This window comes from Pavona decussata, unplaced genomic scaffold (genome assembly GCF_977016875.1).
Source record: "Pavona decussata unplaced genomic scaffold, jaPavDecu1.1 SCAFFOLD_300, whole genome shotgun sequence".
NCBI lineage: Eukaryota > Metazoa > Cnidaria > Anthozoa > Scleractinia > Agariciidae > Pavona > Pavona decussata.
This window is the reverse complement of record NW_028145697.1, coordinates 5455001-5475455: the sequence shown is the minus strand read 5'-3', so window position 1 is coordinate 5475455 and position 20455 is coordinate 5455001. Positions and strand designations below refer to the sequence as shown.

The window sequence follows — 20455 nt, the reverse complement described above, 5'->3', positions numbered from 1 at the left end:
GCTCTCTCTCCTTGTGTACTGCAGCACATCATTGCAACGGTCACGGCTGAAGTCACCAAGAAGCTTGGCGAGGCACAGGAGCCCAGCACAGAGGCCCCCGTGGCATCATCTAATAAGGGGGTGGTTGGGCAGGCAGAAATGTCCTTGCGGGGTGCGATTGCCTCTTTTCAATCCTCCCTGGCAGGGGAGGCCCTGTCTTCCTCCACTTCCACTCAACCCAAGGACATCTTTAGTTCGATTAGCATACCTGCCGACGCCAGAGTCCCTCTCAAATTAAAAACTAAGATTTGGGAGGAACAGTACATTGACTGTGGCTCCCTGTTGGTCACTCCTGTCCAAAATGGGAGGTGCCAACTCACCCTTTAGCATTTGGATGAAGGGTCGGCGCCCTCCTTAACTCTTGAGCCCTTAGCCAAGCCTAAGAAAATATCTACTTTCGATTCCTGGCTTCAGGCCTTCCATGTGTTTGTAGCGGTTTATTCGAGCAAGAACCCCCAGGCTGCTCCTGGCCTTATGAAATATGGGTCAATTATACAAGACCTTGCCACTAAGGGCCACAACTGGCGCTAATATGATGAAAATGTTCGTCTTCTCCGCCAGTCCCAATCCACCGCTGTGCCTTGGGGTAATGTCCATTGGGAGCTTTGGCTCATGGCCCAGAACAGTTCCCAGTCCCGTAAACCCCAGTCCAATACAGGCACTGGGAAAATAAATCAGGCTGTTAGTGTCCCCAGGGGGTACTGTTTTAAATATCATAGGGGAGAGGAATGCTCGGGGTGTTCTTTCAAGCATACCTGCTGTAAGTGTGAGGGGCCGCATCGGGCCCTGCATTGTAGTTTTCGCGGCTTCAACAGAAATTCTGGTAACAAGTCCCAAACTCGTGGACCCCCCAAACCCAGTGGTGGCCCTAGCCCATCCCCAGGGATTCCCCGCCCGGTTACCAACACCCATAAAAGTTGACCACCTATTATATTTTCTTTCTGAGTATACCCATTCAATTGTGGAATTTTTGTCTGCGGGGTTTGCACATGGTTTTCCCCTACACTTTGAAGGCTCCCAAGTTTCCAGTAGTGATCCTAATCTTTTGTCAGCCCTACAGAATCCGATGCAAAACTTAACAAGAAACTTGCTACCCATAGGCTTGCCGGTCCCTTTTCCTCTCCCCCTTTTTCAGTGTTTCAGGTCTCTCCACTGGGTCTGGTGCCCAAGAAGTCTCCGAGGGAATTCCGTTTAATTCACCACCTTTCGTTTCCGAAGGGCTCCTCTTTGAATGATGGAATTTCCCCTGAGATTACTCGGGTTTCCTATGCCACTGTTAAGGATGCAATTCGTTTCACCAAGTCTGTTGGCTCTGGGTGTTTTCTTGCTAAGACAGATATAAAAAATGCCTTCCGGATTATACCTATTAACCCACAAAACTACCATCTCTTAGGGATATGTTGGAATGGTCTTTATTACTATGACCGGGCAATGCCTATGGGCTGTTCCAGTTCCTGCAAAACTTTCAAAACCTTTAGTACTGCAATTGAATGGATTGCCCAACAGAAATTGAACGATTTCTGAACGATTTCTAGATGATTTTTTAATTGTTGCCCCTACTAAGGAGCTTTGTCACTTTCAACTTAATTAGTTTTTAATGCTATGCAGCTATTTGGGCATTCCCATGGCACCGGAGAAAACCATGGGCCCGGCATCCACAATTACCTTTGCAGGTATCGAATTAGATTCTGTTTTGATAGAGGCGCGTCTGCCACATGAGAAGCTTGTTAAGTGTCGCATGTTAATTTCGGAATTCCTCACCCGTAAGAAAGTCACTCTGACAGCAATTCAGTCATTGACAGGCCTTCTTAATTTTGCTTGTTCGGTAGTGGTTCCAGGCTGAGCCTTTCTGCGTCCTTTGATTGATCTAACCATTGGTGTTCGAGCCCCTCATTTTCTTATCCGGTTATCATGGGAGGTTAAAGAGGACCTTCACGTTTGGCAGACTTTTCTCTCCGGGTTTAATGGTCGTTCGTTTTTCCTCTCAGATGCATGGTGTACTTCAACTCAGCTTGAGTTATACAATGATGCATCTGGTAGCCTGGGCTTTGGCTACCAGCTAAATTCAACTCGACTTTACAAGCAGAAAAATCCAACATGATGTTAATATACATGAGCCAAATGACCAATCATTAACTAAATATGCGTTGTGTACAGCTATAAATGTGCCCTGTGCGATGCGGGTTATGTCGGCTATATATACGCGCAGACACCTCCACCAAAACGTTGAAGAGTACAAAAGAACAGCCATTGGTAACACTTGGAACAGAATCACAACCTTTAAGCCAACATCAGTTGATTTAAAGCACTTTTCGATCCTAAGAAATGTCAAAGCAAAGTGGAAAAGAAAAGACGTGCCGAACATGGCGTGCGGCTGAACATTCGACATTGCTGGTCTTGTTACATTAGATGTCGTTAGAGGCAGACGTTACGTGAGGAATTGGGCAAAAGAAATTAAACAGACTACCTCAGCGCCAAGATTCTACTGAAGCTTTCGCCAAGCAATATTGAGATGTCGAAAGGATCACGACCGAAAGTGAAATGGACAGAGCAGATGAACAGAGACCTGTTAGAATGTAAGAAGAAAGCAAAGGAGCTCGTGGCATCAGAAAACCCACCGTGCAAAGACAACGGTAGCAAAAAGGGCTATATAGCAGTAATGACAGAGCTATGGATTGAGAAAGGATATGAACATCTAGGAATCAAAAGCCAAAATCTACGGGATCAAGCCTCCAGGCTCGAAAAAAAAGAATGACAGTATTGATGAGACTTGCGCTACTGATGCGGCTAATGGTGGAGTGGCTAATGGTGATAATGTAGGAGAGCAGTCAGCCTTAGTCGGATTTCAGAGAAATTTATTTACGCCTCCTCAACACGAAAGCGATGACTTTGAAAATCGTGACAACACCAGTCAGAATGCTAATTTGGACCCGGCAAACTTCCCGAATTTGCATACTGCAATAGAGCCGCCGACGGAGAATAATAACATCGCAGAAAATGTACAACAACAACTAGAACCAGAAGCCGTGACTGATGATGCTTTCAGTGAGGATCGTGCTGGTGTGCACGCACCAGGACATTTACCTGATTTCAGCGCTGTGGACATGCCATCAATAGTCAGCTGGGGGCGTAGAGCGGACGGAACAATAATAACAGTCAATTCGTCAACCATAATCAAAGCTTACGATGAAATCACACAATGGCGCAAAAACACCTTCCTTGTCCCTTATGGTAAAGTCGGGCAAGAGTTTATTGACCAATTAACACAACACATTACTGAGTGGAACAATGCATCACATGCGCAACACATAGCGCTTAAAGCTGCTATTGTTTTATTAGCAACAGCACTACAAAAGCCAAGCATGAAATCAAAAGCAAAAGACCATCAAGAGTGCCTGACAAAACGCTTGGCGCTATGGAAAGAAGGGGAAATCGAAAGTCTACTGCGCGAGGGACGAGCGATCCAAAAGTGTATCCGTAAGACCAAGAGGGTAAATGCACCAGATAAAGCGAAGATATTTGCCAAGCTAGTCATGCAAGGATAAATTCTGCTCTGAGATTCCTAAGCGATGACGACTACGGTGGGGTGCTAACGCTGACCGACGATGTCATGAGACAGCTCCATGAGAAACACCCTGAGGCACAAGACGCAAAGCTTGGCTTGATACTCTTTGGACCAGTAGTGGAAGTACATGATTCGCTATACCAGCAGATTAACGGCGAAATGATACGCGAGGCAGCACTACAAACCAAAGGATCGGGAGGTCCCACTTGTAAATCCTTCAAGAAATCAAGTGCGAACCTATGTGATGCCTTAACAACAATGACCAGAAAGTTATGTGCAGAATATATTGACCCACGGACTATTGAACCAATATTAGCCAATAGGCTGATACCTTTGGACAAGGGCGAGGGTGCAGTGCGCCCAATTGGTGTGGGTGAAGTTATCAGAAGGGTAATTGGAAAGTGCGTCATGAAGGTTACCAAGGAGTATGTTCTCGACGCTAGTGGATCACTACAGGTGTGCGCAGGCCTTAGGAGCGGGAGCGAGGCTGCTGTCCATGCAATGCATTCTATATTCGAAGAGGAAGAAACAGATGCCGTACTCCTTATTGATGCCTCAAATGCTTTCAACACATTAAACAGAGCTGCTGCGCTTCACAATATAAGGGTTCTGTGTACACCCATAGCAACCTACGCAAAAAACACGTACCGGCAATCGGCGAGACTGTTTATAACAGGAGGAAGCGAGCTCAAATCCGCCAAAGGCACAACACAAGGGGATCCCTTGGCGATGGCGAATTACGCCATTAACCTTCAACCCTTGATTACACGCTTGTGTCCCTCTAGTGACGCGAAACAATGCTGGTATGCCGATGACGCAAGTGGTTCCGGATCTTTGGAAGCTATAAAGCAATGGTGGGACGAACTGACTGAAGCCGGGCCGAATCTGGGATACTACCCAAACACTAAATGGCGATTTAGACGGTACGATTTTGCCTACGATTTGTCGCATGCGACACGCATACGCCATGCCTACAACACGAATCGCGTCGTGTAAATCAACCTACAACATCCTCACGACAGACGCACACAACACAAAAAATGTCGTAGGATTTTAAAACATGTTTTAAATCCTACGACAATCGTAGGTAAAGGCAATTTTGAGTGGCGAGAGTTGTGTACGATTTTTACATGACGCAAGCAGCGCGCGCTCTAGAAATCGCATGCGACAAATCGTAGGCAAAATTGTACCGTCTAAATTGCCCTTAAGAAATGTTGGCTTATTACCAAACCTGAAAAGGTGGAGCATGCTCGAGTAATTTTTGAAGGTACTGCGATTAACATCTCTACGCAGGGTCAAAAGCATCTGGGGGCAGCCCTAGGCTCTAGAGAATATCTGGAAGAATACGTGGGTAGCAAAGTGGAGGATTGGATAAGCCAGGTGGTTAAGTTGGCAGAATGTGCCATGTCACAACCACAAGCCTGCTACGCAGCCTTTACATTTGGCTTGCGGCACCGATGGACATTTTCTTAGAACACTCCCAGATATAGAAGATCTACTAGAACCTCTAGAACGCGCCATTGCCAATGTCTTAATACCGTCGATAACGGACCATCATTGCACAACGCCGAGCGAGAGGGACCTCTTGGCACTGCCAGTTAGACTGGGGGGGCTAGGAATTATAAATCCAAGCCAGGACACAGATCTACAGTACCAAGCGTCAATGAAGACCACAGCGCCACTAGTCAAGAAAATTGTTTCACAAGCCCATGAAACACCAGAGGATGCCATTGTTAGTTCACTACAGCAGAGTGTGCGAAGAGAGAAAAACGAAATGTTTCGAACAAGACTGAATGACATCAAGAACTCTCTCACTCCCAAGACACAACGTGCTGTTGAACTCGCTTCTGAAAAAGGTGCATCTAACTGGCTGACAGTCATACCGATCGATGAGATGGGCTTCAGTCTGAACAAGGGCGAGTTTCGAGACGCTCTAAAGCTCAGATATGACTGGGAAATTGCCGACAGCCATCTATTTGCGTGTGTGGCGATGTCTTAAATGTTGATCATGCCATGGTCTGCAGGCGTGGCGGCTTCATAATACAGCGCCATAATGAGCTAAGAGATCCTGAGGCAGACATGCTCGGCATGGTCTGCAATGATGTCGAGATTGACCCCGTCTTCCAGGAACTCACGGGAGAGTCGCTTCCAAGCGGAGCTAACAGAGCTCCCAACGCTCGCCTAGACATCCATGCCAGAGGTTTTTGGGAAAGACAAAGGTCAGCGTTCTTTGATGTACGGGTATGTTACCCCAACGCTGATTCTTATAGAGACCTGGACCTCAAGCAGATATACAAGCAGCACGAGAACGACAAGAAGAGATTGTATACGCAAAGAGTGATGGACGTGGAACAGGGAACATTTACACCATTAGTCTTTACAACAACAGGCGGCATGGGAGAGGAGTGCAAGAGATACCATGACAGGCTGGCAGAGCTAGTCGCAGCGAAGAAAGGAGAGAACTATGCCACCACTGTCTCTTGGATACGTTCTAAAGTATCCTTTGCAATCCTTAGGTCCGCTTTACTCTGTCTAAGAGGGTCTAGAACAGTTAGAAGAGTAATTGGAAGTAACGTTCGAGACGCAGACTTCGAATTAGATAGATGCCTCGCCAAAATCTAGGTCCTATTATTTTTATACATACTTTTTCTTGTTTCTTTTTTTTATGATATAGTTTGATGGGTTTTTTTTAGGTAAAAATCAATGAATAATAATAATATTGTTGTAATTCGATGAGATTTTTTTCCCCTTTTCTTCAAAAAAAAAATGTGCTTAAAAATAGTCTTCTTTATCGAAAAGAATTGTAAATAAGTTTTAATAGGTACTTTTAACCTGTAAATAACATTTTACTTGGAATATTTTTATAATTATTATTTTTATTATTAACTGTTTTTATTTGCTTCATCAACTCATGTTCTTCTCGTATGAAAGTCAAAGAAATAATTACTTTTCAATTTTTCTTCCCCGCGTTTGAGGCGTGATGATGTTCGTCCTTCGTAGTCGAAGATGACCATGACATCTCTTAGGTAGTAGAGCTGCTTCGGTGTGTCCGGAGGTGGCTGATGAGGCCTATCCGGGCGAGGAAGCCTCTCCCACAGGTAGGGCAGAAGTGGGTAGGCGTTGTGCTGTTGGCTCTGGCCTTGTGTGCTGCACGCTTCTGCTCGGCTTGAAAGCACTTACGCTCCTCTGCTGTGTTGGCTCCTTTTGTGATGAGGTGGCGCCACCGTGGTCTGTCGGAGGAACGCGATTCCCAGGACTCAGTGCTGATGCTGAAGTTTGAGGCGTATTAAAGTGTCAAATTTTACTTCCGGAACGCTATTCTCTTCATTTCTCTATTCCTCATTTTCTCAGTGAGAAATTGCGAGGCTAATGTAATCTATTCGTATTTCATTCAAACGTTTGGCTAGTATTATATAACATATGTTCACAGTTCAGGGAAGTTCAGTGTATTTTTTTCATCACGGAAAGCAGTCAGTTACATAGTTTTGTTTGTCTCCTCAGTCCTCAGCACTCAGAGGGAAATCAGTCTAGTCCAGTGTTACGACAGTTCACCCAGCTCCAAAACATATGTAAGTGTCGTTTTCCGTTGAATTTGCAATTTTACACTAGTCCAGTTTGTAACGTATTTAGTTTTAATCACTTCTCTGCAGTGCAGTTTCTTCGCCTTTTCCTCCCTCCTCTCATGTCCCTTAATAAAGGCGTGTTTCAAAAAATTGTAACAGAATGCGGGAGGTTTTATTGCCGTTGTGGTGGTTTCAACACATGCTTTCTTAAATGTATTAACACGCATAATGGCCCGACGAAGAAACGACTCCGTCGAAGAAACACCTGAGATCAAGGAGTTAATGGGAAACATGGATCATGAGAAAGTCAACAAAATAATTTTCAATCAAGTTATCTGCAACTGCTAGCATTTCATTCCGCTGGAAGCGTCAGACGGTGGGGAACTTTTTTAAAGAAATAATAATAGCAGTCAAGAGAGCCACTATTTATGGGGTTCTGTCACAAGCAGATGTTAACGATGAAGAACTCCAAACGTTGTTTAAAGGAGTTGAAAGCTTCGGAGCCTAACCCAGTGAGTGGAGATGTCAATGGTGAATCTAAGAACGAAACAAAATAATAGATTGAGTACCGGTAGGGCCGAGAAAGCTACCAAGAGAATAAAGGCACCCGCATCGCACAGATGTCATTACCTCCCTTGCTGACTCCATGTAGGTTTTAATCAAGGTGAGGTAGAGAGGATAAACGGCAGAACCCCCCCTCAAGTTACTGCAAAAGCCACACAAATAAAACCATTTGTAAGTTATGTTTCCAACACCCTTTTTTTAATTGACTCAGTATATATTGACCTTAACTTATAATACAAGTTGACTAAATGTCAGGCTTTTGATTAGTTAGTACTTCAATAGAAGCTTATCAATTACTTTAACATAGTCGCTTTCGCCTTTAACTTAAAACGATAATGAAACCGGCTGCACTCTAGGAAGGAGCTGTATTCCCTAGATCAGTGACTTCTCGCACAGAATAACTGGGTACTTATTTTTATACCAACTGCTTAAAGTGCAGGCTACATCATTCCACATTTTTTCCTGGTGCTCCCAGCCTTGGTCAGCCTTTCCCATTATGTGGCCACATTCCTCGTTACCTCCGCTTGGATTCCCCTTTGACCGTGTAGTATACCCTCCGGCTACTGGAGAGCCATCAATCCAGTGCAGCTTACCATCTGTCTGATTTCGCTGGATTCCAATCCACGCACCACCCCACGTGACTGTGGCCTGTTTAAACACCAGGTCACCGATGAACTCGTTTTCCTCTGCTGAGCTGATTATAGGCAGGTATGCATCCAGACGTTCGCAAGCTTCTCGAGCAGCACTCCAAGCTTGGGTTGGAGTATCATCGATGTAGTAACATGATTTTTCATGTTCAACCCAGCCAGCTGAACAACCTGAAAAAGCAAAAAATTAAAACACATATACCATGGTCTGTTTGTGTTCTGTCTTTTGTTCAGATATATCTGCATAGTCAGAGAATATTCACGTTAGAATTTTCATAAGTTGACATGTTATTAGGCAAATCTTGCATAATTTAAACTATAAGAAAATACCACACCAGGAAACGTTCTGTAAAAGTGCAAAGTTAACTAAGCAACTGGGTTATACGTCCTCTTCAGACGACATTTACTTTTTTATGGTCTTTGCCCGGCAATACCAATTGGTTTTTTGCTTTGCCTTTTTTCGATCCAAACTGAATAACGAAATTAGCTTTCAAGTTGTTTAATTTGTAGCCCTAATGTGAATTAACATTCAAGCTATAATTGTTTTAGCTTCTCTTCAAGGGAATAACGAATTTAGAGAAGAAATTTATAAAGTTATGAATTCACTCAAACCTTTACTTGGGCAGCTACTCTGGGGAAATGAACGAGGGGTCGTTTAATAAATGCTTCAAGAAATCTTAAAATAAGACTTGTTCTTTTTATTTCATGTTTATAACTTATTATAACTACAATTCTCGTACCTATCAGTATGCAGTTTCCAGCTTTTGTTGACAGATCATCAAGCGCCTTAAGGACCTGTTCATTAATCATTTGTTTAATTTCGTCTATCTCCTTCTGCAGTTCTTCCCCACGATCCGCTACGACCGGTGACAGGGTAAAGAGCATGATAAACACTGTTTCCTTTAAACCCATCTTTGGCTCTGCGGAACGAGAGTGAGAGAGAGTCCATTTATGTCCAGAAATGCACCTTACCCTGAATACGGGTACTTTAGATATAAGACAGAACTTTTTTTTCATTTTCATATGACTTCATGTTTGACATAATTATTTGTGTTTTAGTAGAATTTAGGGTTGGGGACACCTTGCGATGTATATCCTACATCTCACGCATCTCATTTGCGTGTATTTCTGGACATATCTCAGTGAATGATGAAGAGAAGTTTCCCAGAACTACAAGGTGAGCAATACAGTCCTACATACATTACCGACATTTCTTTAAGACCTCGACCTTTCAACAACCTCCTCGGTGGAACTCGGATCCCGGTATATATTCTATTGATTATAAATCGGGTTAAGCTGGGATCAAGTTTTGCTACGTTCGGCAAACTTTTTTAGATTTAGCGACGAACTTGATACTTAATACAAAGTGGAGTCGAAAGTGTCAATAATTGCTTTTTAGGGAACAAAACCTACCGAAAGTCAAATTTCATTACATCATTACAACAGACCAATCAGATGTCGTTCTCAAAATAGCCGTGCAGTATGACCACGCACTAAAACAAGATTAAAAAAAATATATCTCTCTAAGAGGCTCATGTATGGGAAATGGCTTTTGTTTTGATAATCCTTTCTCTATTGAGCGTTTTAACCAAACTTACCAGACAAATTGCTGGCAAAAAAATTAAAATTGAAACTTTAATAGTCAAACAGTCAAGTAATTCATGAGTTTCTCTTTTTGAAAAGGTTCATGTAGCTGAGTCCTCGTCTGTAGGAGACCATTGCAGTGGATATGCTCTCGGCGACAGTAAGGACTATGAACTAAGATCTCACTGCTTCCATGAGCATGATCTTAAAGGGGCAGTATCATAGGAGATCGATGGGAGATATCATGATTTTTGGCCAAAATTCATTAAATTTAAACTTTGAACACTGTGTTAATTAATTTGTCAATCGCTAATTGAAAGAAATATTAATAGTGATTCTATGACGAAAGGTTGAACCAAAATATAGTACAACCGGCGATTTTTAGTGCGTTACAACAGCGAAATTTGAAAACGTCCGCCAGACGTTTTCAAATTTGAACCGCTCTCTATCTTGGTCATCTGCCGGCGAAAATATCTGTGGATAGTTTCTTTGTATTCTAATAGCCTTTTAATGGAATTTTGTCATTATATCTTGGCTGCTATGCACCAAATAGCGGCTTTCCGATTTTCAATGTGTTACTAAAAATAGCGTGATACTGTCCCCATAAGCAGGATAACGCAGGATGTTATCACAGTTCTGCTGTAACAGCATCATGTACTCACATGAAGGCAAACACTGGAATAGATGTATGCAGAATGGATTTCAGTGACCCTCAAGGGGTTAAAGGGGCCTGCGACAGAAAAGCAGCGACTTTCAAGGCCCATGTGCACAAGTACGTAAATGAGGTCCACAATGTACAATATGCTGAACAGCTTCAAACAGCTAATGGAGGTGTCAACAGGGTTCGCGTTGCTGTTGTTGATGCTGCCGTCTCTGCTTGTGAGTTGCCTCAGGTAAAACTTGATGGTGTAAGCACGTTAAACATCTTTCAGTATTCCATTGACATGCTAACACTTTGGAGAGCTTTTAACGTCGAAAAAGGAAAGAAGTTCAGACAGCAAATCACAAGTTGAAGCTAAGAGGAACATATACCCGAAAAATGAAAATGAGATAAATTCGAATGTTATAAATATCCACCGAACAGTACAGAGACCTGGCCAACTAACAATTTAAGTATCACATATCTTACTGAGTGACTATTAACTATATCATGTGTAAAACAAGTCTACATTATTACACTGAGCGGCACAAAATATAAAAGAGTTCAGAGTAGGTAAGGCTACCATTAGCCTTCTAATCACCACTTACTTTGGTAATACATTAACCCTAAAGAAGCCTTACGCTTTACTTAAACAACATACCACACCCTCCTTCAGGACGATAACAGCAGTACAAGAGCATTTGCAGCAAGAAAAACGCAGGAGATGGATGGTGTCAGCTTACTTGAGGGTTGGGCGTTAAAACCCACAAAGAAGTCGACACGGTTTAGTGAAGCTCAAAGAAAATACCTGGAGGAAAAATTCAACATTGGGCAGCAAACAGGTCACAAGCAAAACCCTGAGCAAGTGGCGAAAGATATGCGTTTTGCAAAAAAATCAGATGGTTCGAGGCTGTTTTCGAGTGGTGAGTTCCTAACCACACAACAGGTGCAGTCTTTCTTTTCAAGATTGGCATCTAAGTTGCGTCACGCGGTGGAGGTTAGTGACTCAGATATTAGGGCTGCACAGGAGCAACAAGAATACCACGAAACCCGTCAGGCTGTGCTGGATGAAGTACAGTTACAACACCCTATTGCGTACTACAACTTGGACCTGTATGAGTTGAATAAAAAAGGCTGCATGAAAACACTCAGCTTAGGAATTTTAAAGAGTATCTGCGACTTTTTGGGGGCGTCTGCAGACGGATTCCACCCAAGGCGCAAAGCAGAGTACCTTTCCGTGTTGAGAGATGTTGTAAAGCGGTGTAGTGGTTGTGGCACCTCAGTCTAACTACTCACCTGAGACAGTCGCCGTATCCCTATCTATAGTTTTACTTGAAGTTTATTGTTTCATTATAATTATTACTCCTTTGTGATGCAAGAAATTTACTTCTATTTCTGTGTCCTTTTTCACTTAAGACTTCGTTGGATTGACAGCAAGTGGTGAGATCACAAGAAAGAAAAAAATGGTTACCACAATGTAGAATTGAACTATACCGTTCCAAATTTGTATCACAGTTTCCTAAATGTTATGGAGAACTGACATAGCTTGGGACTTTCGGCGATCTCGCTCAATAATTTTGCAATGAATACAGGCTATGACTTTTTAGGCAGGAAAAGATCTCTAAGGTAAGAAATATTTACTAAGCATTAAGCAGAATGAGGTTTGCCGAGTAGTTGATGTCGTATGTCTGTTGTAAAAAGACTTTAAAATCGTAATTTCGCGGTAAACAAACCCGAACCGCCTGCGCAAAGTGGGTTAAATTGCAAATTTTAGTTGTCAAATTATCTTTCATAACTAGTACGTAACTCCACATTCAGATGTGTAGTTTTCCTTTACAGAAAATGTGCCAGCAAAGTAAAAATAAGCGTCTTCAGGCGAAGGAAAGTCAGTGTTTCCCATAATAATAATAATAATAATAATAATAATAATAATAATAATAATAATAATAATAATAACAATAATAATAATAACAATATACTCCGTAAAAACTTTTAAAGACGTTTTTTAAACTTAATTCTGGTGCTATGGTAAGACAGCGCGTAAATCTCATTTTACGACGATTCATCTTAGGATAAGATGACTTTCATCTTATTTAAACGACGATGGCGTCTTAGATTAAGATGCTTTTTCCTTAGATCCAAAGTGCTGTGGAAGTTATATTTTCATCTTAACTCAAGATTTAAACAATCTTATTCTAGATGTTTGAGAACCTCAATTTAAGTCTAACTGCAACGGTCACTATTAAGCCTACATCAAAAACTGACAGGGAGCGTTTAATACCGTTAAGCTTGAAGATGATATATGGAGCAACGAAAACACAATGAACTTCAATCCATAGTACTTTATTACACCAAATCTAAAATGACAAAACTTGTCGAAATCAGCTTCCAGTAAATTCACAGGAAAACATAGGCCGGGCCGCGGCCTATAAATACTGTTTTGTTCGTCTTAAAGTCCCTTTAAATCATAGAGAACTCTGCTAGCAGGGAGTGCAGATTGTCACTACGCTCATTCCTCTGATTGGTGATGCAGCAGAATTGTTGGACTCATCTTTGGTTTTCAAAATAAGCGACAGCAGCTCACTAGTTAAGTTTACATTAAATTATCAATCTTCTGTCGAGTGCATGCGTGTAAGTTACCACGTTTAGCCGGGGCTTTACACCATATTGTATGTACAGATGTCTTCTCATTTGAATATTGAAGTTGTTGCCTCGAAATTCTTGTATATTCTCCACTTTCCGCTGCTTGAACAAGGTGAACAAGCTCTGAACAAGGGGAGAGTCAATCTCGTACCCAGCAGCCTCAGGCTTTTTTGTCAGCGGGTAGGCGCCAGGAGAGACTCTGGAGAATTCGAAAACATTTAAATGTTTTGATTGGCTGCTCTGTATAAGTTCCATAACGGCTTCCATTGTTTTACCGCAGAAATCATGCGGTAATAAAATTCCAGTACCCCAGAGTCTCTCCTGGGGACCAACCGCTGGCCAAAGAGCCAGAGGACTCTTGGTACGAGATTGGGGGAGAGTTAGGGCGCGATCCATTCAACCAAAATTTCCGGAAATTTCTGTCCAAAACTGAATGGATTGGTTCGGTCCAACCGGAAAAGTTTCGAAAAAACTGGTCCACCTTTCGAGGTGGACCACTTTTCTCAGTTGGACCGGTCCGCCCGAAAATTGACCGTTCCATTTGGCTGTTTCCAGAACTTTCTCAATCCCAGTACCTCGCTGTTCGCTATTTCTGTTCAACATGGAGGAAAGTGTGGAAAGCACTACTTGCACTTCCAATTATCAGTGCAGCCTTTGCGGATGGTTGTCAATGGATTTGTCGGAGCTACTTGTTCACCCGTATACAGTTGCAACAGGTATGCAGTTGCTTTGCAAGCTAAGTGTTCGTTTTGGTTGTTAAAAGCTTTTTATTTCCCGATATTCCCCATGTTTTCGAGCACTTGCAAAACTCCCGCCATTCTTATTTGGTTTTATATCTGTATTCATTTAGTTACAGAAGACTCGACTTCTACTTCAGTTCCTGATGATGTTCAATCTCAGCCAACCCTTGGACGATGAGAAGACAGACACGTCCGGTTGCTAATCGAAAGCTATTTCAAATTCAAAGGCCTAATTGGACAGGGAAATAACACGATGATCACCATCTCAATTTAATGTGGTGATGGTCTTGTATAAGGTAAAATTTTAGTTTAAGATTTTAGTTTTTACGGAGTATGAAAAGTCAAAGGTCGCCCTTAATTGCTGAAGTGACATGTTTTGAAAACGCTCTGAGAACTCGTTTAATTTACCCCAATTTTTTATTCGATCAATGTTTAGTTAAAATGATTATGTTTTCCCGGAGTGTAGTTTCGAATCGTGGGGCAAAGCGATGTACCAAAATGCTTTTTTGTCCTTGAACGTAGCCAAAATCAGGTTGTTATAATCACCGGTAAAAAGGCATAACTTAAAAACAATTGGTCAAAAATTCATGTTTACATTTTAATTAAATTTGACACCGCTAGTCATCTAACAAAATAAAATTGTTTCTTCTGCTGAGTTTTGGGTAGAAAAGGCCAATTGTATAAAAGGGAACTTCTGCAACAGTGCCTACTTCGGCGTGATTTTAGCCGGGCTGCATGTGAAAAATTTTAAACAAATTGCCCCAAAATAAATAAAGCTCTGAACAAAACAAAACTTATAAATATTATTTTTAGAAGTAGTTCACCAAGCCCCTTATTCTGGTAAGTTTGGGGAAATCGGATTTTTATATTTTGTATACGCTTAGTCGATCCTTACAAGAAACCGTTCTTAAATATGAAAATAAGACACCCCAACATGCACGATTAGAAACAAAAGCTAGAAAACTTAAACAAAGATAACGGAACTTTCAACTTGTAGCTGGTACGTGCTTGGATTAGTTCTGTTGGGACAGATTTTTATTAGTCCTCCGAGTTTAACCAAAATAATTAAGCATTTAGCAAGTAAGCATTCCTTTTAATACTGGAGATACCACCAGGCACTTTCTTGGTCGAGTTTGTTGGAGTGACTTTGGAGGGAAAGAGCGTACCACCAATGTGAAATAATGTTTGAAGGAACTTAAAATGTCTACTGTCGTGTTCTTCAGACAAGTGCGACGACCTTAAGACTCGCGAAAAGTTAGAGAAGCGACCGCTGCAAAACTCAAGAATGCGAGATCCGAGAAGTTTGACTACATATTTTCTGAAAGACCTTTTACCGACGTCTGTCCTATAGAAGAGCATATTCAGATAAACACTGTTATCTCATCTAGTTAGTTAGGTTAAAAGGTTGAGATCGTTCCGTACCTTTCAGTTGTAGCACCGTACTTCCAATCGGCCAAGTCAGCTCTAAAGTACAAACGGACAGTGCGCTAATTTGAAGTGGAACTGAACTTTGTTGCTGCTCAACCGAATAAAATCAGCTGAAGGAGTGGACAAACCTTTCAATCATTCGAGTTTTACATTTCAATCACACGTGCGTTTCAGTGTGGTTGCTATTGACAACTGAACAGCCATCCATTTTCGAGTCATGGTTGCGTTCGAGATAAAGCCTCTGAAATTCGGATTGTGTCGTAAATAACATCTGTTGTTTTCATTGAAAAACTTTCAGCTCAAAATTTCGTAACACAGAAACCTGATTTCTTGCGTTTCAAAGGGCTGGGTAAATATGTCATTACCTATGCGAAAAAAAAGTCAGCTAGCATTTGGTAAAACAATCACGTAGTAAATCCAGGATATAAATTATTTAATAAAAACTTAACTAGCGAGCAGCACTCTGCAAACTGTAGTTGTATAACTCTTTATTTCTCCTACGCGTTTCGTATGACAAACGCACACTTAACAATACAACACGAAGCGCCTGTATATACCTAACTCATACTAGAGTTAACATTTCGTAAGACGCACCTACGGATATACATAACTCCGGGGTAATGCATCTAGGAAACAAGCAGTAAATCTCGGCAAGGTGTGACATATTGTGTCCGTGATATAATTTTGGGGCCCACAGTTTGAGCTAAAACTGTGGGCCCCAAAGTTATATCACGCACGAAGTATGTCACACCTCGCCGAAATTTACCGCCTGTTTCCTAGACGAATTTCCACGGAGTTTGTCATTCCTACATGAATATCCGTAGGTGTGTTCTTACGAAATGTAAACTCTAGTATGAGTTAGGTATATATACAGGCACTTCGTGTTGTATTGTTAAACTCCCTGACGAAGCGTGCGTTAGTCACACGAAAACGCGTAGGAGAAATAAAGAGTTCGCAGAGTGCTGCTCACTAGTTAAGTTTTTATTAATCTGTGGGCCCCAAAATTATATCATGCACAAAATATGTTACACCTTTCCGAAATTTACCGCCTGTTTCCTAGACGCATTACCGCGAAATTTGTCGTTCTTATATGTATATCCGTAGCTTTGTTCTTGCGAAATGGAAACTCTAGTATGAGTCAGGTATATACAGCTGTTTCGACAAAGGTTGTCCAGTAGAAGCGTGAAAGCGCACGCGGCAATGCCGAAAGGTAGTCTGGGAAATACCCAATAAATTTCAAAAGCTTCGAATCCATATTGCCCGCCATCTCAAGTCTTCGCTGTATGGTCGAGGCATTATGGATTCTGAGCTTTTAGTGAAATCTATTGGGTATTTCCCAGACTACACTTCAGCATTGTTGCGTACGCTTTTACGCTTTTTTCTTGGACAACCTTTGTCGAAACAGCTGTATACAGACGCTTCGTGTTGTATTGTTAAACTCCCTGACGAACTGGCGTTAGTCACACGAAACGCCTAGGAGAAATAAAGAGTTATACAACTACAGTTCGCAGAGTGCTGCTCACTACTTAAGTTTTTATTAAATAGTTTTATCAAATTTTATTAAATTAGCTAAAGCTGTAAGCCCCAAAATTATATCACATACAAAATATGTCACACCTTGCCGAAATTTACCGCCTGTTTCCTAGACGCATTACCGCGGAATTTGTCATTCCTATTTGTATATCTGTAGGTGTGGTCTTACGAAATGTAAACTCTAGTATGAGTTAGGTATATATACAGGCGCTTCGTGTTGTATTGTTAAACTCCCTGACGAACTGGTGTTAGTCACACGAAACGCGTAGGAGAATTAAACAGCTATACAACTACAGTTCAAAGAGTTCTGCTCACTAGTTAAGTTTTTATTAATTTTTTTTGGGGGGGAAGGCCCAGAGTCTAAGCTAAAACTCCCTGTTAAACTTCCTGACGAAGTGTGCGTTAGTCACACGAAACGCGTAGGAGAAATAAAGAGTTATACAACTACAGTTCGCAGTGCTGCTCACTACTTAAGATTTAATTATTATTATTATTATTATTAATATTATTTTATTATTTTTTTTTTTGGGGGGGGGGGGTGGGGGAAGGGCACAGTTTTAGCTCACGCAGAAAATATATCACACTTTGCCGAAATTTTCCGCCTGTTTTCTAAACAAATTACCCCGGAATTTGTCATTCCTATATGTATATCCGTAGGTGTGTTCTTACTAAATGTAAACTCTAGTATGAGTTAGGTATACACTCGATTGCACAAAGGTTGACACCTAAAAAGCATAAACCGTGAACGATGAGACCCAACGGATCTGTGGGCACTGTTTAAACAATAACTTTTTTTCCATAATCAATAATTTACCATTCTCATTCTTTGCAATAAAAAATGCAGTGCTAACTTAATTCTTCCGAATGATTCCAAATAATTTTCTACCAAATATTGCTTAAGTTCATTGCCTGTTTTGAACTTAGGCAAATAGCGAATTGTATAACACTCAAATTGGCCCTTGTTGGCCAACTTGCTTTGACAGTTTCCATCATTCACCACGTGCAACTAATTTTAATCATCATACGTCGCACGAGATTAGAATATGCAAATAAATTTAGTACACTTATACCCATAAAGCCATTGGGTCTCATCATTCACGGTTTATGCTTTTAGGTGTCAACGTTTTTGCAATCGAGTGTATATTCAGGCGCTTCGTGTGGTGTTGTTAAATTCCCTGACAAAGCGTGCGTTAGTCACACGAAACGCGTAGGAGAAATAAAGAGTTCGCAGAGTGCTACTCACTACTTAAGTTTTTTATTAATCTGTTGCCCCCAAAATTATATCGCGCACAAAATATGTCACACCTTGCCGAAATTTACCGCCTGTTTCCTAGACGCACACGAAACGCGTAGGTGAAATAAAGAGTTATACAATTACAGTTCGCAGAGTGCTGCTCACTCGTTAAGTTTTCATTCAATTTTCAATCTTCTGTTTAGCGCATGCTGTTAAATTCGTGTAAGTTACCACATTTAGCCGGGCTTTAGACCGTATTTTATGTCCAGATGTCTTGTCTTCTCATTTGAATATTGAAGTTCATTACAAGAATTTGAAAGTCAGATAAAAGATGATCAAAGTGCCGTGCAAAAGAGCGAACATCATGAACAAGGACTTGCTATGTAGAATGCCTTTCAAAGCCACATGAAGAGTACTGTGGGGGTAATCTTGTAGGGGTACCTGTCAATCAGTATCTGCAAGTATTTGGGAGAAGAGAAATCTCGGGTGCTACCACTTTTTCATGCACTTACTGGGTGCGATATGATGTCTGCATTCCTGGGAAAAGGAAAGAAATCAGCATAGGAAGCTTGGAACTCGTATCCGGCGGCCACAGAAGCTTTTTTTTATTAGAGGGACTCATCTTTTGTATCACTGGAGATAGGTTCCCCTTGTTTTAGCATTCTTCAACGGTTTGTTATCGTGCTTTACGACAAGACCAGCCTTGCTGTTGACGAGAATGCTGCTTGACGAGAACTACTCACAAAAAAGGGAGGACAGCTAGAAAGCTTTCCTCCGACAGGGGTAAGCGGAACAATCTGTATGTACCAGCACAAACCCCAGTCTTACATATGTTATTCTTTTCAGCGCATAGAGTGATTTAAGTCTTTTTCAACTTGTCCAACTGTCAAGTCAAAGCAGAGGTTCATTACATTTAGTGACTTACATAATACGTAGTTCTTGAATAGTTATTCAATCTATTAATTTAGTAAAGAGACATGGTTAACACTCTTTTATTACAATTTTCTTAGGACGCCCTTTTTAACCACGTCAACAGAGCCTTATACCAGGCCAGCATGTGGATGTCTCTCGGGGAACGACAGATGATCCCCGCACCATCTGCGTTTGGTTGGAAACAAGACGAAGATTATTGGTGGCCTCTTTGGACAAAACTTCCAGAAGCATCAAAAGCCTGTAGTGAACTGCTCAAGCGTGGCTGCAAGAAAGGCTGTTCGAGTCTTCGCTGCAAATGTGTAAAGGCCACCCTCTCTTGCACCGAACTTTGCCTCTGCTCTGGAGGCTGCCAAAATACAAATCTTTAGAGATTAAAAACAAAACCTGTCTGTTTAAAAGCACAGGGAAAAGTAGAAAAGAGGTCGTTCATTTCCTAACAGATTGGCACCTGCGAGAGTAATAGACTTAGCCGTCCCCCATAGTCTTTGTTCTTATGTGACGTTGATCGCGTTTTCAAATAAGGTAGTGACATGTGAGCGAGAAATTGTACGGTGAATTGTGAATTGAACAGCGAGCCAGTTTTTTAGGAGTTTGATTAAAAGCTGAGTGAAACACAATGTAATCGAGTTGCGTGACGGAGAGCGGGAAATGTGGGAAGAAAAGTTTCTCGCTGAGTTGAAGATGACCGAGAAGAAAATCAAATAAGACGGAACTGCTAAAGCAAGCCTAGGGAAACTTCCCCAATTGAAGATAACTCCGCTCAAAGGCACTGCCGTGGATTGGGTAAGGTTTGAAAACATGTTCCTTACATGTCGAGACTGTCGGGCCGAAAGTGAGAGAAAGAATAGCAAATCTCAAACCTGGAACTGTTGGATATAAGACCGCGTGGGAGCGGTGTCGGAAATCGATTCAATGCAATATTATTTCATTCTTTGATCTTATCAAGTCATTTAGTTTGACAAGTAGGAAATTAAGTACGACCGATTCTGAAAAGCTTGCAGAATCGGTATTGTTAAGGGAAAATTGGGTTACTCTATGTACTCGAGAGAGTGAACGCGTTTTTTTAAAAAAGATTGAACAATGTGACCAGGGACCAGGGATTTGTAATTAAACTCCATCTAAACTGAGAATTTTCGTGGACTTCTAAGGCCAAGCGGAGGGGTTCGCTACAAATTGGCACCTCTGACGGGACACACGCAACACTGGGACAAAAACAGAAGTAATTCTACTGCAGTAATTTCGAAACTGTGACGGCAAAAATGGAAGAGGTTGAGGCAGCACTGGAGCTTGTGAAGCTTACACAATTGAGGTTTTCAAGGGAACAAACGGATAAAATCATCCA

General features: G+C 41.6%; 2 protein-coding genes and 1 pseudogene across 2 annotated transcripts; 2 read left to right on the top strand and 1 right to left on the bottom strand.

Moving 5' to 3' along the window:
• Positions 1-2446: 2446 nt before the first annotated feature.
• Positions 2447-6460, top strand: LOC146454809 (uncharacterized; annotated as a pseudogene).
• A 1283-nt stretch (positions 6461-7743) lies between these two features.
• Positions 7744-9545, bottom strand: LOC146454808 (perlucin-like protein). The gene is made up of 2 exons (XM_085095163.1): positions 9119-9545; positions 7744-8549 (listed from the first exon to the last, which is right to left on the bottom strand). The coding sequence occupies exons 1-2, from the start codon at positions 9399-9401 to the stop codon at positions 8104-8106; spliced, it is 729 nt and encodes a 242-aa protein (XP_084951289.1). The 5' UTR covers positions 9402-9545; the 3' UTR covers positions 7744-8103.
• LOC146454807 (uncharacterized) lies at positions 9545-12443 on the top strand. Its single transcript, XM_085095162.1, has 3 exons — positions 9545-9555; positions 10574-10855; positions 11279-12443. The coding sequence occupies exons 2-3, from the start codon at positions 10625-10627 to the stop codon at positions 11888-11890; spliced, it is 843 nt and encodes a 280-aa protein (XP_084951288.1). The 5' UTR covers positions 9545-9555; positions 10574-10624; the 3' UTR covers positions 11891-12443.
• Positions 12444-20455: the final 8012 nt, after the last annotated feature.

Excerpts from the sequence above, each read along its gene's own strand:
- LOC146454808 (XM_085095163.1), bottom strand. The coding sequence starts at position 9,401 with ATGAAAATGAAAAAAAAGTTCTGTCTTATATCTAAAGTACCCGTATTC. Across the intron at positions 8,550-9,118 it reads TGGAAACTGCATACTGATAG|GTTGTTCAGCTGGCTGGGTT; the intron begins GTACGAGAATTG and ends TTGCTTTTTCAG.
- LOC146454807 (XM_085095162.1), top strand. The coding sequence starts at position 10,625 with ATGAAGGCAAACACTGGAATAGATGTATGCAGAATGGATTTCAGTGAC. Across the intron at positions 10,856-11,278 it reads CTGCTTGTGAGTTGCCTCAG|GACGATAACAGCAGTACAAG; the intron begins GTAAAACTTGAT and ends ACCCTCCTTCAG.